Source organism: Sus scrofa, chromosome 3 (assembly GCF_000003025.6).
Source record: "Sus scrofa isolate TJ Tabasco breed Duroc chromosome 3, Sscrofa11.1, whole genome shotgun sequence".
Lineage (NCBI taxonomy): Eukaryota > Metazoa > Chordata > Mammalia > Artiodactyla > Suidae > Sus > Sus scrofa.
Genome location: NC_010445.4, coordinates 117,181,774 through 117,202,286, shown reverse-complemented (window position 1 = coordinate 117,202,286; position 20,513 = coordinate 117,181,774). Strand labels below are relative to the sequence as shown.

The following is a 20,513-nucleotide window of genomic DNA, read 5'->3' as shown; positions in this document are numbered from 1 at the left end:
TTTCTCAGTGTTTTAGTGTATCTGGGGCATTTTTCTATCTACTAAAACATTTTTTTCCCCATTATCTGAAATTCAGGTTTAACAGGGTTTCTGTATTTTTACTTGCTAAATGTGGCAACTCTGCTCGTTTAACTCCACATGTCTTACTATTAACAACTCCACATGCACCAAAATACTCTTTTTTTTTTTTTTTTTTTTTTAAGGGTCGCACCTGCAGTGTATGAAAGGTTCGAATCAGAGCTGTAGCTGCTAGCCTACGCCACAGCCACAGCGACGCCAGATCCTAGCCTGGTCTATGACCTACACCACAGCTCATAGCAATTCTGGATACTTACACCACTGAGTGAGGCCAGAGATTGAACCTGCATCCTCATGGATACTTACTAGTTAGCTTCATTACCACCGAGTCACAATGGGAATTCCCAAAATACTCTATTTTTAATGCTCTTCCTTTCAGAGAAATGTGAATGATATAGGGAAAGACAAAAAGGGAAGTTTCCCTGATGCTAATATTTTGATCTGCTATTTGTTAGATCCTCCAGGGGAATTTACACTCCTGGGAAAAGCATAATAATAAGTAGAGATAACAGAGGCATACCTTTCTTTTATAAAGTGAGATGAGGGCAATAGTGAAAGGGAAGGAGAAAAGAACTAACCACTCACTTCAACTTGTGTGTGGCTTGGTTCTCAGGCAGATCAATGTTAAGAAAGGATGCACATTAAAAAGAGTCTTGGGAAATTAACTCCTTTAAAACTATTATGCCTGTGCCCCCTTGCAAAGTCCTTTGGCACTTCTGAGAGTATGGTAATCTAGTGTAGTGACTGCTCACCCAAAGTGTAGGGAAGTCTTCTCAGAGGAAGTGGGATTTAAGCTGAGAAATGAAAGGTGAGTAGGAGTAAGTTAAGTACAGGGAACAGGTGGTCTATTCACAGAAATTCTGCCCAGCAGATCTCATGAAAAATCACGTAAGTTAGGGGAAGGTGATAACTAAAGTTGAAATGTCCCAACGTTCTTATATTGTTCAGGAGAAGGGTAAAGATATTTATTAACTTCAGAATTTTTCAGTTAAATGTGTTACAAATTGTAGGGTGACCATCTCAAGGTAGTACCAAAGTGAATAAGTTCCCATGTAACAGAGAAGAAAATGGCATGGGGAGGTATGTGTGGAGGGTAAGGTAGGGAAGGATACATTAAACAAAAATTCAGCCTCAAAGAAAGCATTAATGGAGAGCCCTACCTCCCAGAAAAAAACAAACAAACAAAAAAAACACTTAACGCTTAAACTGGCAGAAATGAATCACAAAATATTAGAAAGCACAAACCACGTCAATGGACCAAAGGCAAAAAGGAGCTTCTAATACTGAGTAAACGAAGGTCAAATAAACACACAAGAAAACAAATATACACTGAGCTACACGTTTACAACAGACATGCTCAAAACATAAGGACACAGAGGTTAGTAGGTAAAACATAGAAAAAAATAAACCAAGGCAAATACCAACTAAATGAAGGTTGGCATGTCTAAATCATTGTCAGGAAAAATAGACTTCAAGGCAAAACTTTCTGGAAGTGAAGAAGGTTATTATAAATGTTAAAATGAGAAATTCATCAGGAAGAAATTTTAAACCTTTATATACTTTATGAAGTAGATTCAAAATACAGAAAGGGAAAATTGGAGGCCTTACAAGAAGCTGATGAAAATTACTTTCTGTATCTGATACAGCTGAGTAAAACATCACTCAGGATATAGAACACTTGAACACAATTAAGTACTTGGGCTGATAGACATGCATATAATTTAAAAATGATTGGGTAGTTGGCTGTGAAGGAAATCTGAAGAAATTTTTAGTGATTGGTATTATATAGGCCATTTTCTCTGACCACAATGTGATTAATGCAAGTAAGTTATAAATTTATCTCAAGAAACTAACAATATACTTTCACATATCTGGAAAATAAGGAAAAAAACTGATCTGTAGACTACAATAGAAATCTCGATAGGAATTAGAAAAATTTAAAACTCAATGATGAAATTATGCCATTAAAAACCTAAAGGATACAACTAAAACACTACAGGAAAATTAGTAGTTTAGCACACTTTTTAGAAAATGAAAGGTTAAAAATAAAGACAGTCAACACTCAACGGAAGGTGAAAATAAGCAGTAGCATATATGCAAAATATTTTTTAAAAAGGAAAAAATACAAATAAAAAAGAAACATGAAATGGAGAACAAAAATTAGAACAAGAAAAAACATTAGAAAAGATTAAGATTTGTCAAGAAAAACAGAAGATATTAATTACAGAATAGAGGAGGAAATAGTCACAGACACAAATTTTAAAATAATATGCTTGTACTATTAAAACTACACATTGACAAAATTAAAAACCTAGGGGAAATGGATAAATTGATAGAAAAAATAAAATGACAAAATTCATTCAAGGAAAACGTCACAAAACATGTGAACATAAAACAATTCCTATGGAAGTCAAAGATTCTGTCTTTCCACAAACATCCACACGTAGGTGACTTTACAGCTATTCCTCTTTTCCCCACTAACTGGTAATTACTTTGTAATATAAACTGCTACAGAATACAGAAAAATTGTGTGGCTCAGCTCATCTTACGAGGTTAGTGAAACTTTTTAACTTCATGTTTTTCTTTTCAAATATCTTAAAATATACAGAAAATATATGAGTAGAAAGAACATGGCCCTCCCCCAAACCCAAAAATCTGAGAGTAAACTGCTGACATCCTATCCAGTTACTCCCAATACTTCGCTATTTCCTACAAGCAAGGACCTTCCCCTACCTAACCTCTAAAAACCCTCAACATCATAAATTACTACTGCTTATTGCATATAACCAGTTCAAGCTTCTACAAAATAGAAAAACAATTAAACGCAACAACTTATATAAACCTGATTATATAAACCTGGTGCTCAGTAAATAGCCCTATTTCCACTCGTCTGTAAATTCACTGGGGGCTCTGGAGGTTGTTTCTTGGGCGGCCACAACTGGAATCTGTCTGTGTGCTCTGCAATCTTCGCACAAGCTTGACCTCGCCGCCAGGTGCTGCATCCACACAGCACATCCTTTTACACCACGACTTGCTAACAAGGCCCCAGAACAGGCCTCAGCTGATCCCTGTGAGGCTATGACTGAGTGTGCCCACCTGGGGCCAGTCGCTCCGAAGGCGAACTGCCTTGCCAGGGCCCCAAGACCCTTGGGCACGAGGAGCCGCACACAGCTGTGAGTCTTCTGCCCGCCCACGGGCTCCACGCTCTGCGCATGCGCACAGGGCCAATGCGGGGGCGAGAACAGGCTTCATATGAGCCACCATCTGGGGTCGTAGCGAGCTTTCCAGAGCTGTGCGAAGAGGTCCCTGATCTTCGGTGGGGGTTCTCTGTAAGTCCATGTCCACGCTTTACTTATTTTTGGTCATACGTCCCCAGAGAGTATTGCTTTCCGTGGTGTCGTTTCTGCGTCTCCTCTCCCATTGTTCCTTGAACCATCCTGGCTTTGGTCTTAGATAGAGGTGCAGGCGCTGGCCCTCAGCCCTCCGTCTGTGGTGGGATCCCTTCTGCTGGGCGACCTCCCGCCTCCTAATGAAGCGTCTCCTGCTTGGCAATCTCCTCGTGGCTGCTGAGTATCCCAGGCCTGAAATATGCCATTTCCGGAGAGAGTCTGTCCCCCAAGGTTGCTTCACGGATGGCTGATACTTTGCGGGGTGTATGCACTTGGGGAAGTCAAAAGACAACAAGGCAGAGCGTGGAGGTCCTCTTCTGGGGAAATTAAGTTTTGTTGAGTCCTCACGGTTGTAATGTTACCCAACCCAAGTTCGCTCTGCTCAGGAATGGCAGGCCAGTAAATGCGGAGACAAGATGTGGGGGCAAGCAGTCACGCCTTTAATCAGAAAGTTAGCCGACGGAGAAGACGGCAGGCCAGTGTAAAAAATCGTCTTGTCTCAGTCTGAATTCAGGCTCCTTTTATACCGGGGATGGGGAGGGGGCAAGGGACCAAACGGTGACTCGCGAACTGCCATTTGCTTGGGGGAAAGGCTCACGCCAATGCTGACCATCAGCTGAACGGGGCCACTGATGGTTACTCGCTTACAGGAATACGTTAAGACACCTTCGAAAGCCCCTTTTTACTTTTGGGAATTTAAAGAAATGCAAACCCTTTGTGTGATAGCAGCGAAACAGAATATATGGTTTCATCCTCCACGCTGTTTTGCCAATTCCAGCTCTTCATTTACCTTTATCCCTTCAGCTGTCTGCAGACACTTTTTCCCATGCACATGTAGGATATTGTTTTTATTTCACACTCATTACTCTCACCTACCCTCCCCCCAACTTAATAGGATTCTGAGACCTATTTATTCATCAGCCAATAAAAGTATATGTAACTTAATGCTTTTTTTGGTAGTCATTAAAAGAACGAGAAATGCTCTGTAGCTTATTTTACTCTTCCATGGTTAATAAACCTTAAGTGGTGTGTGTGTGTGTATTTTACAGCTTTAATGACGTATAATTGAGATGTAGCCAATCACGTGAAGTGTGCAATTTGATGACGCTTGACAAATGTATATGCCTGTGAAACTTGCGTAATCAAGATAATAAACACATCCATCAACTCTTTAAAACTTTTTTCTGCCCCCCAATACACATCTGCTTGCCATCACTGAGGCTTAGTTTGCATTTTCTAGAATTTTATATAAATGGAAAATTGCATATATTCCTCTCAGCTTTTTGAGATCCTCTATGTTGCGTGTGACTCGATTCTTTCTTCCTTTTTTTCACTGACTAGTTCATATTGTGTGGCATCCAATCATTGTATGGTTCCATTTTCACTTCAAGAACAAACTACGGTCATTCAAATTTGGGTATTTTTCATACTTTTTCTTGAAAATGAGTGAAATGAGCTCAACACTTTAAGGAAGACAACTAGTTGACGGTATTTTTCATTGATAAAATTCAAGCTTTAAAGTCAAAATTGGAAAGTTGGAAAACGTGCCTGTCACTGTAAGCTTGATGACTTCATAATTGAGATTTCTAATGAGGCTGATGCTGTTAATTTGATTTTGAGATGCTAGGTAATATACTATGTTAATGTATGGAAGTTCTATAAACTTTGAACAAATACTTTCAAATGAATCAATGTATCTTTTAAATCATGTTTAAAAATTCCTTTCAAAATGAATGATACATTGCTTTTTGACCTTTTGGCCAAGATCAAGCTAAAATACATAAAGGATTTTAAGGTAACAGTACAAAAAGGTAATTTATGTGGTTTAGCATTCCATATTTTAAATACTTTCTAAGAAACATTCATAGAGATTTTGTCAATAGCAGAAAAAGAATATCCTCAGTTACATGACAAAGCTGTTAAACTGCTCCTCCCTTCTCTCTAACTACATTATCTGTATGTGGCCACCTTTTATTCACTTGGTTTACCCAGAACAACCTACTGCAACATATTGAATCAGAAGCAGCAGTGAAAATACAGCTGTTTTCTATCAGGGAGACATTAAGATTTTCAAAAATTGTAGAACTGTATTACTCTTGTTACTAAATTTTTTGGTTCTGAAAATGAATCTTTGAAAATACTAACATTTAATGGGTTTTTATTACTTGCATTGCTACTTCGTTACTTCTTACATGGTAAATGTTGACAGACGCTACATAAACAAATGCACTTTGGGGTCTGTCTTTCCTTCAGCTGCTGTAACAAAATACCTTAAACTGGATGGCCTGTAAACAATAAAAATCTACTTCTCACAGTTGGCCAGTGTGGGACGTTCAAGATCAAGGTTCTAGCACATCTGATGTCTGGTGAAAGAAAGCTTGCTTCCTGGATTGTAGATGACTGTTTTCATTGTATGCACATAAGCAGAGAGAAGGAAGTTTTCCTGTGAGTTATCACTAATTAGTGAAGGACACTAATTAGATTTCACGAGGGCCCAATCCTCATGACATCACATGGGGAGGTAGAATTTCAACATGAATTTTGGGGGAGGGAATAGAAAACCTCAGTCAATAATAGGGACCTCATTAACTTCTGTGTGTAAAAGGGTCCATAGGCCAAAATATTTGAGAACCACTGGTTTAATAGAACTTCTTTTGGTGCTAGAAAAAGAGGAGTTTGGGGTGGCTACTATGAGAGACGACGAAATGAGAGGGAAGTTGCTCTTCTAAATAGTGGTCAGGGACTGCTTTACCTGGAAGGAAGCATTTCTGGTCAGATACTTGGAGATGAGGGAGCAAGCTGTACTACAGGAAAATTAAGCTCAAAACCCAGGGGCAAGAAGTTCAGGGAATGGCAAGACACTGTATCAGCAGTGTGGTGAGTGCAGTAGGAATAAGGTAAGAGAAAACGGGGGTCCTGGTGGCAGTGGTAGCAATTAGATCTTGTATGTCAAGGCCTTTATAAGCCCATGTGATGGTTTTAGTTTTCACTCGGTGAAATTAAGAGCTGCTGAATTTTTTGAGCACAGTAGTGCATGTTGTGTCTTGTGTTTTAAAAAGTACTCTAGTTACAATGCTGAATAAAAGTCACAAATGGGAGTAGAGTGGGGTTAAGGATAGAATCAGGAAGACAAGTGATGAACCTCGTATTACGCATACAGGAAGGTGGTTTGGATTATGGTTGTAGCAGCAGGGATGAGAGAAAGTATCAGGTTTTATATGCTCTGAAGATGAACATAGTAGGATTTCCTGATGAATTGTGGGTAGGATGCAAAAAAGTGGAATTAAAGATGATTGAAGATAACTTGGCCTAAGTAAATTTTTTGTGTAATAGATAATACTGATATTTATTGATTTCAAGTTTAACAGCTTTCTTTGGTCTGTGATTTTTAAAATTTTAATTTTTTTGGTAGCACCTAGGTTTCATCTCTTGAGGAAAGCTTTGAAGAAAGCTTTAATGTAACACGAAAAATTTTCTCTTGATTCTTCTAGATGGTTTTAAAAAAAAATAATTCTTGTCTGCCTGAGATTTGCTTTTGCTTTCAGTAAAGCATTTTCCCAACTTCTGCAGTACTGACATTTTGAGATGGATAATTTTTTTTGTGTGTGTGTGGGAGATTTAATAAGATATTTAGCAGCGTCTCTGGCATATATTACTTATGCCAGTGGAAACCCCTGCCCCCATCCTGGTCCAGTTACAACAAGTGAATATATTTCCCTGGTTGAGGAACTACTTCAATAAAGAATGCTAAAAAATCGAAGTCCTGATTTTTGAAATAGGCAAATTAAAAAGTACCCTATGCTGTTTTATTTCTACTGCATCAATATCCCGAAAGATCTGAATCTGGAAACCTTCTTGAATAGATGGAGAATATAGGAGGAGGAAAACCAGAGCACAGATGATTAACTCATATCAGTCTTTTGGAACAAGGTAGCCTTGCCAGAATACTCGTCAGATTTGACCAGAACTACCTTAAGTTTTGAAAAAAATAAAGCACCCTTATAGGATAGAATCAGCTTATCTGTTTTTGTCTGTTATTTTTGGTTTTGGATTTGTTTTTCACTTTTAGTTGTTGTCCATGATGACATGGGTTAGTTGAAAGAACAGTGTGAAACAGTGGGAGTAATAGACGTAGTGAATTGGACTTAAAACACATTCAAGCTCCTAAATTTCCTTTGAGTTTCTTTGATTGGAAAAATGAATCTTATTGCAAAGATCAGTTAAACTGAGGTGCTCAAAACCTTTATTAAAATTTTTAAAGAGCACTGTAAGGAGCTCTTAAGGAAAGAAATCTAAACTTCTTTTGGAAAAGTTACAAAATAAAAATTTACATATGCGAGGGGGATGGGGAGGGAGTGGAATGGACTGGGAATTTGGGGTTAATAGATGCAAACTATTGTCTTTGGAATGGATAAGCAACGAAATCCTGCTGTATAGCACAGGGAACTGTTTCTAGTCACCTATGATGGAGCATGATGTGGTAATGTGAGGAAGAAAATATACATATGTATGTGTGACTGGGTCACCTTGCTGTACAGTAGAAAATGGACAGAACACTGTAAACCACCTATAAGGGAAAAAAAATAAAAACCATTAAAATGAAGAAAAATTTTATTTGGCTCAACTTTTGTTATTGGTACCCCCCGCCACTGGTCTGGACTTATTAGGTGTGAATTCATAGAAGATAAATCCCCAGAGTGATGTCGTCTATAATGTGTATTTTATAGAATCGGGGAACTTCAGTATAGTAAGGTCTTTCCATATCAATTTTAATAGTGTTTATAGACTGTATTTTGCAAACCATAGGGGAACTGTGATGCAGTGAACTTTTGCCTTGAATTCAGGAGTTTGAACTTTGAATTTAACTTAAAAATCTGCTTTTTTTTTTTAAAGTGAATATGCTAGATTAAACTTAAAGCAGTGATGAGCATTAATTAGTACTGTCAGATTAATTGGTTGTCGTGCCTCTACTGTGTTTTTATTTGAATCTATATCTGATCATGTATAATGTGGAGCTATTAAAATATGTCTGAGCCTGATTTTTCCCGGTATTATGCTGTTAAACAGAATAAGGCAAATTATATGATAGAGTTGCTATAAGACTGTGTTCATCAGAATGGTTTTGGAGTTCCCATCGTGGTGCAGTGGTTAATGAATCCGACTAGGAACCATGAGATTGCGGGTTCGGCCCCTTCCCTTGCTCAGTGGGTTAAGGATCCGGCGTTGCCGTGAGCTGTGGTGTAGGTTGCAGACGCGGCTGGGATCCCGCATTGCTGTGGCTCTGGCATAGGCCAGTGGCTACAGCTCCGATTGGACCCCTAGCCTGGGAACCTCCATATGCCGAGGGAGTGGCCCAAGAAATAGCAAAAAGACAAAAAAAAAATGGTTTTATTATTCTCATTTACTGGCTTTATAATTAAATTGTATAAATTTATGAAGTTATTAGAACACCATTTATGAATCTAATTTGTACGTATTTTATGTTTTCTATTTACTTTTTTGTACCTTGCATTATCAAGAAGGATTTCTACTACTGCAAAGAAAAAGATTTGGAAGAAATTTAATTTAACTCTCTCATTTTATAGATTTAGAATTCTAAGAAATAACAGTCCCACAAATTTCATACTTAGTCACTGAGTCTCAAGTAAAACTCAGGTTTCCTGATGTCCTAATTTTATGTACAGAGTAACTACTTTCTGTGAATATAGTAGTATTCCAAGGAATATAAATACTGAGTAGAGTTTATTAGATGTAGAATATTTTGATTTAAGTAAATGTTATACTTGTCCCTGGTAGAAAGTAATTGGTTTGGCTTTAAATTTCTTATGTTTTTCCCCTAATTTTCTCTGAAATGTTATAGTTTGATGCTGAGATTTTCAAGGGTAGGAGCTTTATCCATGACCCAGAGAACCTTCATGACCCTATTGAGCAGTCAGTGGAGAGGCAGGGGAAGGAGGCTGTTTGACATTCACAGAGTAGATTATTCTATCGGATTAAGAATCTTTGCCACAGTGAGCCCTTTGGTGTGCATTAGTGTGCATTGGTGTTCATTGTGTGGGACCTAGAAATGTGCTTTTTATGTGCCAGTTCTGAGCTCTTCATCCACATGCCTCTTCTTCAGACTTCTTGCGTAACAGATCCTCCAGTCTTGTTCCGTCAGGTTACCACTCATCCTGCAGAAACGTATTAGCTAGTACTCACTAATGTGCACTATTAACTGGAGCCGTTTCTTCTTGAGGCATGGTGGATGTGCAGGTAGTCCTATCAACTCTGAATATTTCCTTGTGTTTCTTGGGCAAGGCCTCCCTGGATTGGGATGCAGTGCTTCAGCAGTCTATTTCTGGACGTTACTGGCATTATGTGAGAGCATGTGCAAACCAGGCTCCTATTGTATTTTCTTCCCCCTTCCTCTGTGAAACTCCCCATGACACTGTTTGCCTTGTTTGGGGGGAGGGTAGCAGTGTGGAGGAGTAGACCTCTGGTAGTTTGAGTAACCTGATGATGCAACTTCCTTTTGCCTTTGGACTTTGGCTTATTTTTTTTGTTCACCATTTCATTTAATAAATGAGACCTTCTGGCTACATCTGGTTTTTTTTGTTTGTTTTTGGTCTTTTTGCTATTTCTAGGGCCGCTCCGGAGGCATATAGAGGTTCCCGGGCTGGGGATCTAGTTGGAGCCAGAGCCACCGGCCTACGCCAGAGCCACAGCAATGCGGGATCCGAGCCGCATCTGCAACCTACACCATAGCTCACGGCAACGCCGGATCCCCAACCCACTGAGCAAGGCCAGGGATAGAACTTGCAACCCATGGTTCCTAGTCAGATTCACTAACCACTGTGCCACGATGGGAACTCCTACATCTGCTTCTTATACATAATAAGAGTGATTTGTGAAAGACTTGGGTGTTTTTTTATTTTTTAAATTTTTCCTATTTACTATTTGGGTCATTGCCAGGAAGAATACTTTGGGTATAATCAACCACAGGATTCTTTTCTTAATAATATCTGGTATTCCTTTTATCTAAAGTGTTTTTGGTCTATAAACTGACTAAAATCTGGGAATTGGGTAAAGGCCTGTGCCTTAAATGGTGGTTTAAGAAAGCCTCCCCCCCCCCCCCGAAGTCTTTTGGTTTATTCTAGTGAGAGTATTTAGTGTGTTGTCCATTGTTTTTTCTTTTTACTTCTTTGTCTTTTTGTCTTTTATGCACATGGAGTTTCCCAGTTTAGGGGTCCAATCGGAGCTATAGTCGCTGGCCTATGCCACAGTCACAGCAACTCGGCTGCAGACCCAGCTCAGATCCCTGCATCACAGCTCTCGCCAACGCTGGATCCCCAGCCCACTGAGCAAGGCCAGGGATCGAACCCACAACCTCATGGTTCCTAGTCGGATTTGCTAACCACTGAGTCACAATGGGAACTCCTCCATTGTTTTTGATTCTTAAAAACTCTGGGATCAAGTGAGCGTAGCCTCAAATCTGTATAGGTCAAACCGTGCTGATGATCACACAAAATTAATTATATAGGAAGAAATAAAGACCATACTGAGTACCCAGTTGACCTTAAAAATACCTCTTTGTCTAACTTTCCAGTGGCCTGTTTGACTTTGCAGACGTGGATTTTAAGTCGTAGAGGGCTTCTGTTACTTTATCTCTGAGATAACATTGATACTTACCCTTTTCTTTTGAGTATTTTTGGAGTCGAAAAATTTGAGAGAATGCCCATCTATGTTTATTTTGCATTGAATGTTTTTTTGAATCTTGTGTGTGTCATTATTCCTAATTTCAATTTTCAATTGTTGCTTTTTTTTTTTTTTTTTGGTCTTTTTAGGGCTGTACCTGCGACATATGGAAGTTCCCAGGCTAGGGGTCAAATTGGAGCTGCAGCTGCTGGCTTGTGCTACAGCCACAGCAACGCCAGATCCAGGCTGTGTCTGTGACCTATATTGTAGCTGACAGCAATGCTGGATGCTTAAACCCCCTGAGCAGGGCCAGGGATTGAACTCAAGTCCTCATGGGTACTAGTCGGGTTCATTACCACAGAGCCACATCAGGAATTCCAACTGTTGCATCGTAATGACATTTAGTCTTTTTTTAAAAATGCATTATTCTTTTAGCCTTTTTCATTTATTTTGGCCACGCCTGTGACATGTGGACATTCCTGGGCCAGGGATCGAACCTGTGCGATAGCAGTGACAACATTGGATCCTTAACATGCTGAGCCACCAGGGAATATCCTCTTTTGGCCTCTTTAGTAACAGGAGTCAGACTTTTGAAATTTTTTTTTTGCTGTTTCCTTCAATATGTTTATTTCTAAAGACAGCATTTCCTTGGTTTTCTTTTAAGTGGTTCCCTCATTGTTTAGCTCCAGTGTCTTTCTCATTCTCAGAGAGAGAAATTAACACTTGTCAACTGTTTACTTCAGAGTCAAGTAGGAGTTGAAGTATCCTATCACAATAGATGTTGGTTCTTACCTGAATTTGGGGGCTGTTTTATTCTTTCTGAATATTTGCCTGACAGTTTTTAGAATCCAGCAATTGAGAGAAAATTAGCTAGAGCTGTAGTTATAGCAGAGAGCCTCTCCTCTGCTAAAACTTTCTTTTCCTCTTCTCCTCCCTCACACTTTTTGTGGGTAGCCATGCCAGTGACAAGGTCTGAACGTATTTAACCTGCTTCTGAGTCTCCATGCCTGGCCTTCCCTACTGGTGTCCAGGACTTGACATGTTACCCTCAAAGAATCCTGGAGTTGTACAGTGATGCTGATGGGGTCCAGATATTGCTAATTGACAGAGTGGGGAGTGTAAACAGTCCTCTATCAGCTCACCATCCACCCTTGCTTCTAGCACTCACACCTTTGAATTATGGGTTGTCCAAAGAAGGCTACATGAGGGAAAGTAGTTTTCTTACAGGAGGGGGAGGAATTCTCCAGTAGATTTTATTGGGCTTCCTTCTGTTACAACCATATGAGTCTAATAATGTAGTAGAAATTTGTTGGTCTCTGAAAAATACTGCTTTCTGTTTTCCAGTGATTATATATATTCTCCCTATTTTTATGTTCCTTGGGTTGTTTCAACAGAATTTTTTGGATGTGTGGAAGGCAGTGAACAGTTAAATACATTTTATCTCATCATCTTGTCCAGTCCATATAATTTTTACCAACATGTTCAATTTGATAAAGGCATTAGAATTTAAGGCTTAAATTTCCATATAAGGCTAAAAATTCATTTAATTTTGACAGCTGTCTATCCAGAAGCTAATTAGTATTTATTATTTGCTTTTTAGAAAATGGACTCCACATCTTTGTTACCAACATTTTTAATGTGGCTCTGACAATATCACATATAGAATGTCTTCCCAAGGGCATTCTGGTGAAATTTCAAGGCAGAAATAATATTGAATGTGAGTTTGACTGCCACATATTGCAGAGGGAAATACAGCATATTCCAAAAGTAAAAAATAATGTGGACATTGATAGATTTTGTTTGGTAGAAGAAAGAGTATCAGGGGAATGGCAGAGAGGAAGAGTTTTGGAAAAGAAAAGTGAACTCTCTACTGTGCTTCTCATAGATCATGGAGAAGAACTAAGAGTTGACAGTATACAGGTTGCTTCAGGCTGTGGCAACTTATTTGAGTTGCCACCATGGGTAACATTTGGCATTTTTTTTTTTTTTTTTGTCTTTTTGCTATTTCTTTGGGCTGCTCCCGCAGCATATGGAGGTTCCCAGGCTAGGGGTCCAATCGGAGCTGTAGCCACCGGCCTACACCAGAGACATAGCAACTCGGGATCCGAGCCGCGTCTGCAACCTACACCACAGCTCACGGCAACGCCGGATTGTTAACCCACTGAGCAAGGGCAGGGACCGAACCCGCAACCTCATGGTTCCTAGTCAGATTCGTTAACCACTGCGCCACGACGGGAACTCCCACATTTGGCATTTTTGCCAACATACTACCAACTGGGGAAAGATGGTCTCCTAAGGCTTTGAATTATTTCAAGTCATTAGTAGGACTGCAGGTGAAAGGTTGTGTACAAGCTATTTTGCCTCTTCAAATGGTTCTTCTTGAAGTGCCAAAAATCATATCCCAGGCTCTTGAATTACAATTAGGGAGACTTATTGATGGGGATTCATTTTGTCTTATTGTAGAAATGGTAAAAGAATTCCCTAAACAAATGCCAGATTCATTACAACATGAAAGCCCTGAATTATTAAGTAATAATGATACTTTACTTAATATTCAACATGTTCTAGATAATTTGCAAGCATCTTTGTCAGTAGGCAGTATTGAAAGTGTAAAAGTATCATCTGCATTGAGCCCATGTAAATTTTATTGCCAGTTAATTAAATGGATTCCAGAATTAGAAAACTTGACAGTTTATATGACTTTGCATTATGATATTAGTTGTCAAAGTAGTCCCACATGTGATAATTTTGGACAACTCTTTGTCGCCAAAAGGAGAAATGGACAGTGGCATAGAGGAATTCTTCAGCAGCTCTTGCCCAATAATCAAGTGAAAATTTGATTTATGGATTATGGCAGTAGTGAGGCTATAGCCTCATGTAAAGAAACTTAAACAATATTTTATTTTAGTACCATTATTTTCATTTCCACGTTCTCTGACGTATTTACACAGTCTAGACAGAGAGGCAAGAAAATTTCAACTGAGTATATTTAAACAAGCCTTGTTAGGACAAATAGTATATGCACACCTTGATTGGCTCAATAAGGTTGAGCATTTATATTACGTAACATTACAAACTCAAGAGTCTACACTTAATTCTGAGTGTGTGCTGAAGACTGTAGGCACACAAGTACTTTGTCCAGTGTCTGATTCAAAAATCTGTAATATGTTGAGGGAAACTAGTGCTTCTGATGTAAACAGCTTTGCAGTTGAGAGTTTTATTGGAAATAATGAACAGTCGATAGACTCTCTAAATAAAAAAGACCCTTTGAAAGTAGATTTTCCTATTAAAACTGTAGAAATGGAGAGAGTCTGCCTACATAACTTTTGTGATGTATGTATTAAACCCATCAGATTTCTGGATATGTACTAATGAACATCAGAGTGAATTTCAAGATATGATGAAAAATATAAATTTATGATTTATGTGTAAATGATGAACAGATTCTAAGAAATCCAGAACCTGGATTCTTCTGTTGTGCTAGATACAGCAAGGACAAACATTTTTATAGAGCTGTCATCACTGAAATTGAGTATAAAATTAATGTTTATTTTTTAGATTATGGAAATACTGATTCCATACCATTTAAAAAAAATTTTTTTTTTTGCTTTTTGCTATTTCTTGGGCTGCTCCCGCGGCGTATGGAGATTCCCAGGCTAGGGGTCTAATCGGAGCTGCAGCCACCAGCCTACGCCAGAGCCACAGCAACGCGGGATCCAAGCCGCGTCTGCAACCTACACCACAGCTCATGGTAACGCCGGATCGTTAATCCACTGAGCAAGGGCAGGGACCGAACCCGCAACCTCATGGTTCCTAGTCAGATTCGTTAACCACTGCGCCACGACGGGAACTCCCATAGCATTTTTTGATGTAAAAATTTTGCTTCCAGAGTTTTGTGAGTTGCCTGCTTTAGCTGTGTGTGCTGTACACTTGCACATATATATCCTGTTGGAGGTTTGCAGGTGAAGACAGCAATTGATTTAAACAAAATTGTTCTGACCAAGGCAATTTTGCTTCAAGTTATAGCAAGAAAAGATGGCAAGTATACTGTAAATATTCAGCGTATCGAAGCCTCAGAAAAATATTGACGTTGCTTGTCTTATTTCACGAGCTGGATATGCAGAATATTGGAAAGTAGAACCAGAATGTTCAAAAACTATAAGTGAATATCCAGAGTTAAAATCTGAAAACGAAGTTAATGTTAAAGTCATATCTGCCCTTTTTGAAGGACCTAGACCTAAGAAGTACCATTCAAATAAGCTAAAAGAAAAGTAACTTGTCTTTGATAAAATCCCAAGCTATTAATTTCTCAGATTTAAAAAACCCTTTGACTTTGTGGGAGCTGAGTCACCATGGCCTTACAAAGAATATGTGTTTAAACCAGGAACAGTCCTTGAAGTTGAGTGTTCTTTTTTTTTTTTTTTTTTTTTTGTCTTTTTGCTATTTCTTGGGCCGCTCCCGCGGCATATGGAGGTTCCCAGGCTAGGGGTCTAATCGGAGCTGTAGCCACCAGCCTATGCCTGCGCCACAGCAACGCAGAATCTGAGCCGCGTCTGTGACCTACACCTCAGCTCACGGCAACGCCAGATCGTTAACCCACTGAGCAAGGGCAGGGATCGAACCCGCAACCTCATGGTTCCTAGTCGGATTTGTTAACCACTGCGCCACGACGGGAACTCCGAGTGTTCTTATTATCATGGCCCAGGTGACTTTGCATGCCAGCTCTGATGTAAATTAGAAGACTTAAATTTACTAATGGAACAACTTCAGAATTATTACAATATTCATTCTGATCCTTACCAAATTGGGCAGGTTGCTTGTGTTGCTAAGTATTCTAAAGATGGGAAGTGGTATAGAGTTGCCGTTTTGACTCAAGTATCAAAAAAACAATTTGACGTAGTATTTGTTGATTATGGTTACCAGGAAAGAGTTTTAATTAAAGAACTTTGTGCTATTAACCCATGTTTCCTTTTTTTACAAGGCCAGGCTCTCAGATGTAGTCTTAACTATTTCATTGAACCCGTTAGTTGTAAATTACTAAGTTGGTACAGGAGAAGCATGCAGAGACTTTGGGAATTGTACCTCTTCATCTAGAAGGTTATTGACTTGTGCCGTCTATGCCTTAGTTCTTGTACATCCAAACTGCTTATGCAGTTTAGTGGATTTACACTCTCCATTTACCAGTGCAAAAGAACTTCTTTTTGCCTTTTCTAGGGCCGCTTCCTGTGGCATATGGAGGTTCCCAGGCTAGGGGTCGAATCGGAGCTGTAGCCACCGGCCTACGCCAGAGCCACAGCAACGCGGGATCCGAGCCGCGTCTGCAACCTACACCACAGCTCACGGCAATGCCGGATCGTTAACCCACTGAGCAAGGGCAGGGACCGAACCCGCAACCTCATGGTTCCTAGTCGGATTCGTTAACCACTGTGCCACGACGGGAACTCCAAGAATTTCTTACTAATCATGGTTCTGCACAGTACATGATCAAAGCCATTCCCATCTTCAGTTAGTCTTTACAGTTACTGTTGTTCCTCCTTCAATATAAAAATTGGAAGTGAGGAAAAAATATATCTCACATGTATAGTCATACAAAGTTGTATTGCCAACTTAGTGGAAATAATAAAGCCCTTGAGATAATTGAAACAAAAATCAGAGATGAGTAACCTCAGTGATTGCCCCAAATACGATTTTAGTAAAATGCGATTGTGCATATCTAAGAATGTAGAGGATGGCCTCTCTTACAGAGCTTTAGCATTGCCAACAGATTCATTATCTGACTTTCTGGTATCTTTTGTGGACTTTGGAAATACGCAGTTAGTAGAAGAACGTATGTTAAGGGCCGTTTCAGATGAGTTTCCAGAATTGCTGTTTACACCTATGCTAGCTGTTAAATGTTTTTTGTCACGTCTTGGGGATGTAGATATTCCAGCAGAAAGCAATAGTTTGTTTGAAGGTAATGGCTTGGGAAAACCATTAAAGGCAATAGTACTGTCAAGGGAGCCAGATGGCCAACTTGGTATAGAATTATATGATGGCTATCAACATATAAATCAGAAAATTAAAATGTTGCTCCATGCTTATGGGAAAAAAAAACATTGTGACCAAGCACATTGTGTGGAAAAAGGTCATAAAACAAATGAGAATAAGAGACTTGCTGTTTCCTTGAAAGGCAAAATAGAAAATGGCTTTCACCAAAATATGATAAATAAAACTAGTAACATATTCTGAAAGCCGAATAGATAATAAATTCCGAAAGTTTATATGCCAGGCTTTTTAAACAATTAATTTGCTACAAAGTTGAACCTGTGTCAAAAAACAAAGTGAAGAAGTCTTTGAGTGATGGAAAATGGAAAGGTGTAAAAATTGTCCCTGGTTCTGCACATACTCTTGATCAAAGTGATACGGGCCAGAACTCAGTCAGGGTTGTATCACAGTCTTTTATCAGAGACTTAAATCAGGCAGCCTCACAAAATCCATATAGTATTGCTAGACCACAGATCAAAGATCTTCCTCAACTCAAAGTTTACTTGAATACCAGAGTTAAAGGATACGTTTCTAATATCAGTAATCCAGCAAATTTCCATATTCAGCTTGCTGAGAATGAAAATGTAATCACCAGACTTGCAGATGCTCTACTTGAAAGAAGAAACAATATATTCAAAGAGGAAAAAAATCAGATAAACCTATGGTGGGAGATCTTGTAGTAGCAGAATACTCTGGTGATAAAGTCACTTACAGAGCTGTTATTAAGAAGATTTTGCCGGGAAATTCTTTTGAAGTGGAATTTATTGACTATGGTAACACTGAAATAGTAACTGCATCTAAAATTTATGAAATTAAGGAGGAATTCCCAACTATTCCTCAGCTAGGAGTCCATTCTTTCTTTAGTGGAGTAAAGTGGAATGAGCCTGATAAAATATGGGATAGCAAAACTGTTGATTATTTTGCTTCAAGAGTAAGAAACAAAATAGTTTCTTGTGAGTTTTTGAAAAAACATGAGCAGAAATGGGAAGTAAAACTAATTTGTGATGAAAAATGTGTCATTAATGAATTACTGAAAAGGACAGTATGTTCAAAGCTACAGAAAACAGTCTTGCAAATGTCTCAGGTTGTGGCTGAAAAGATGTTCCCTGTTAATGAAATGAAGGAAGGACAATCAAATGACTATGAAGGTTCTGTGATCCTTCAGCCATCTTACCAACAGGTGGTTAATATTCCTTTGGAAAAGTTAAAACCAGGACAACTTGAAAAGGCTGAAATACTTTGTTTCAAAAAGTGGGACATTCTATGTGAATTTATCTAAAAAGAAAAAGATTTTATCTGATTCAGCAGTATTAATTACTAAAGAAGCCAAAAAACCCTCTATTTTATCAGTGAAAGATCCTGAAAAAGGCTTAGTTAGAATGCTTGGAAAAATCTAAAAAAACTTTGAAGTGGTATGGCTCAAAAGTAGAAAAAAAGTGTGTGTTGATGAGAAGGTGCTTGGTTTTTTTAGTAGATCATGGTTGGCATGAAATAGTGCCTTTATGTAATACCAGGGTGCTTAGTAATGAAATAAATATTCCAAGACAAGCCGTGCCTTGTAAATGGATTTGGTTTGAAAATTTTAGTAACATGCCATTGGAGTCCATTGTGTGTTTCTGTATTTGCTCATTTGGAAATAAACATCCTTTTCTTGAAATGTTTAGACTCTGCCTGGAAAGTAGAAATTTTTATAGATGGCTGTTTACTTTTGGAATATTTGAATCTGAATACAGTTCATGTTGAAGAAACCAAAAACAAATCTTCAGGAATCATTTTCAGCATTGAATCTAAGACTCCTGTGTCATCATGTACAACAAGATCATTTACTCGGGCACAACTCCAAAATGGTATGCAGTACTCTGGTATTGTTTCTGATCCATCAGACTTCTGTGTTGAGTTGAAGATTTCTTTGATGCAGTGAAGTCTCTCTTTATGTTGCTTTCTGATTTACCAGAAAACTTACAAACAGTACCTCAAGAGCATGTAATTCCTGGTTCTGGTTGTTTGTCCAAATATGGATTGGAAGATCAATGGAATAGAGTAGAAATTTTTGAAATTTCTGATCAGTTATTACTTCTTATATTGATTGACTATGGATTTTATGTTCACATACTTTAATTCAGATACAAAAAAATCTTAGTTGTTCCTGAGGAACTTTTGAATTTGCCAAGACTGAGTTATCCTTGCAGTTGATTTGGTATCTTACCTGTTGAAGGGAAACATTGGAATGAAGAAGCCAAAAGTGTTTTTCAATATTTCCTGAATAAACCAGGCTTGGTTTTTCAGCCAAGGGAATATAATTTTGAAACAAAACTGAAGGTAGATATCATTCATGAGAAAAGCAATTTGGCTGATAAATTGGTTGCATCTGGTCTGGCAATTTATTCTAAAGATTCAGATCATCTCCATGCCTTGAGTACTACTGGATCTACTAAAATTCAATATAAATTAATGAATAAGCCTGTTTGTTGGTTGTTAGATCAAAATTATTACAAAGGAGAAAATACAAATGCACATACATGGAGAAGCAAAAATTAAAAAAGCAGAAAACTAAAGAGAAAAGATGTCTATGAGAACCTCTTAAGAAAAAACCATATTAGTAAAAGATTACATTGTAGAAATTTAACACTGAGGAAGAAGGTTGGTAGTGAAACACATAATCCCCAAAGTACCATTACATTTGATACATGTACAACAGCTTCATTTTGGGAAGCATCTAATGGTTTGAAGAGTAACACCAATTACATTTGAAAACATTTTTGAAAAACTACCACCTGTAGGAATACAGGAAAACACAATGGACTTAAGAGCAGAAAAAGCATTGCATGTTAATGAAAAAATTATATCAGAACATGTGAAAGGTAAGTAGCCAATTTTAAAAAGATGCTCTTTTAGAGATTTTGTAGATTGTATTTTGATTCTTTAAAAGTTATTTACTAAAATTAAAGTTGAAAATAAATCCTGCAAGATTTTACTAAGGAAATTGAATAAATGGTGACTAGAAGCATCACTGTTGTTATTTTTTTGAGTGGTGACCTTTGAGAATGTAATGAGAGGATTTGTACCACATTTACATGCATATATGCACGACATTTTACAAATAATTCCAGGGGTTTCATAAAACTCCTGAAGGACCATAGATGTCAGGTTTTTCTTGCTGCTGTTAGAGCTGCTGGGCTCATTTTGAAGCATCAGTTTTCTTTTATGTTTTATTACCAGATGAAATGTATCCTTTGGTTTTTTGAGTGTGCTTCTGAACATATTGCTAATGGAGTTAACCTTAATAAATTAACTGAAGGATGTTTCTTCTTAAAACTTTTAGATGTCAAGCCGATTCTAAGATGT

At 38.3% G+C, this 20,513-nt stretch overlaps 1 protein-coding gene and 1 long non-coding RNA gene across 2 annotated transcripts in view; both read left to right on the top strand.

Moving 5' to 3' along the window:
• Positions 397-20,513, top strand: part of LOC102159977 — a 765,938-nt gene continuing 745,821 nt past the window's right edge. Inside the window, exon 1 of the long non-coding RNA XR_002342830.1 lies at positions 397-3,407. This is a non-coding gene — a long non-coding RNA (uncharacterized LOC102159977). The remainder of the gene's footprint in view (positions 3,408-20,513) is intronic.
• On the top strand, positions 12,748-19,925 carry TDRD15 (tudor domain containing 15). Its single transcript, XM_013996306.2, is given in 23 exon segments — positions 12,748-12,778; positions 12,781-13,111; positions 13,390-14,019; positions 14,021-14,449; positions 14,451-14,558; positions 14,560-14,726; positions 15,004-15,059; positions 15,062-15,223; positions 15,225-15,413; positions 15,415-15,475; positions 15,478-15,542; positions 15,828-16,217; positions 16,219-16,333; positions 16,590-16,626; positions 16,628-16,713; positions 16,716-16,794; positions 16,796-17,364; positions 17,367-17,803; positions 17,806-18,407; positions 18,409-18,541; positions 18,543-18,788; positions 18,790-19,063; positions 19,066-19,925. Coding segments are annotated over 23 exon segments (5,838 nt in total). The 3' UTR covers positions 19,707-19,925.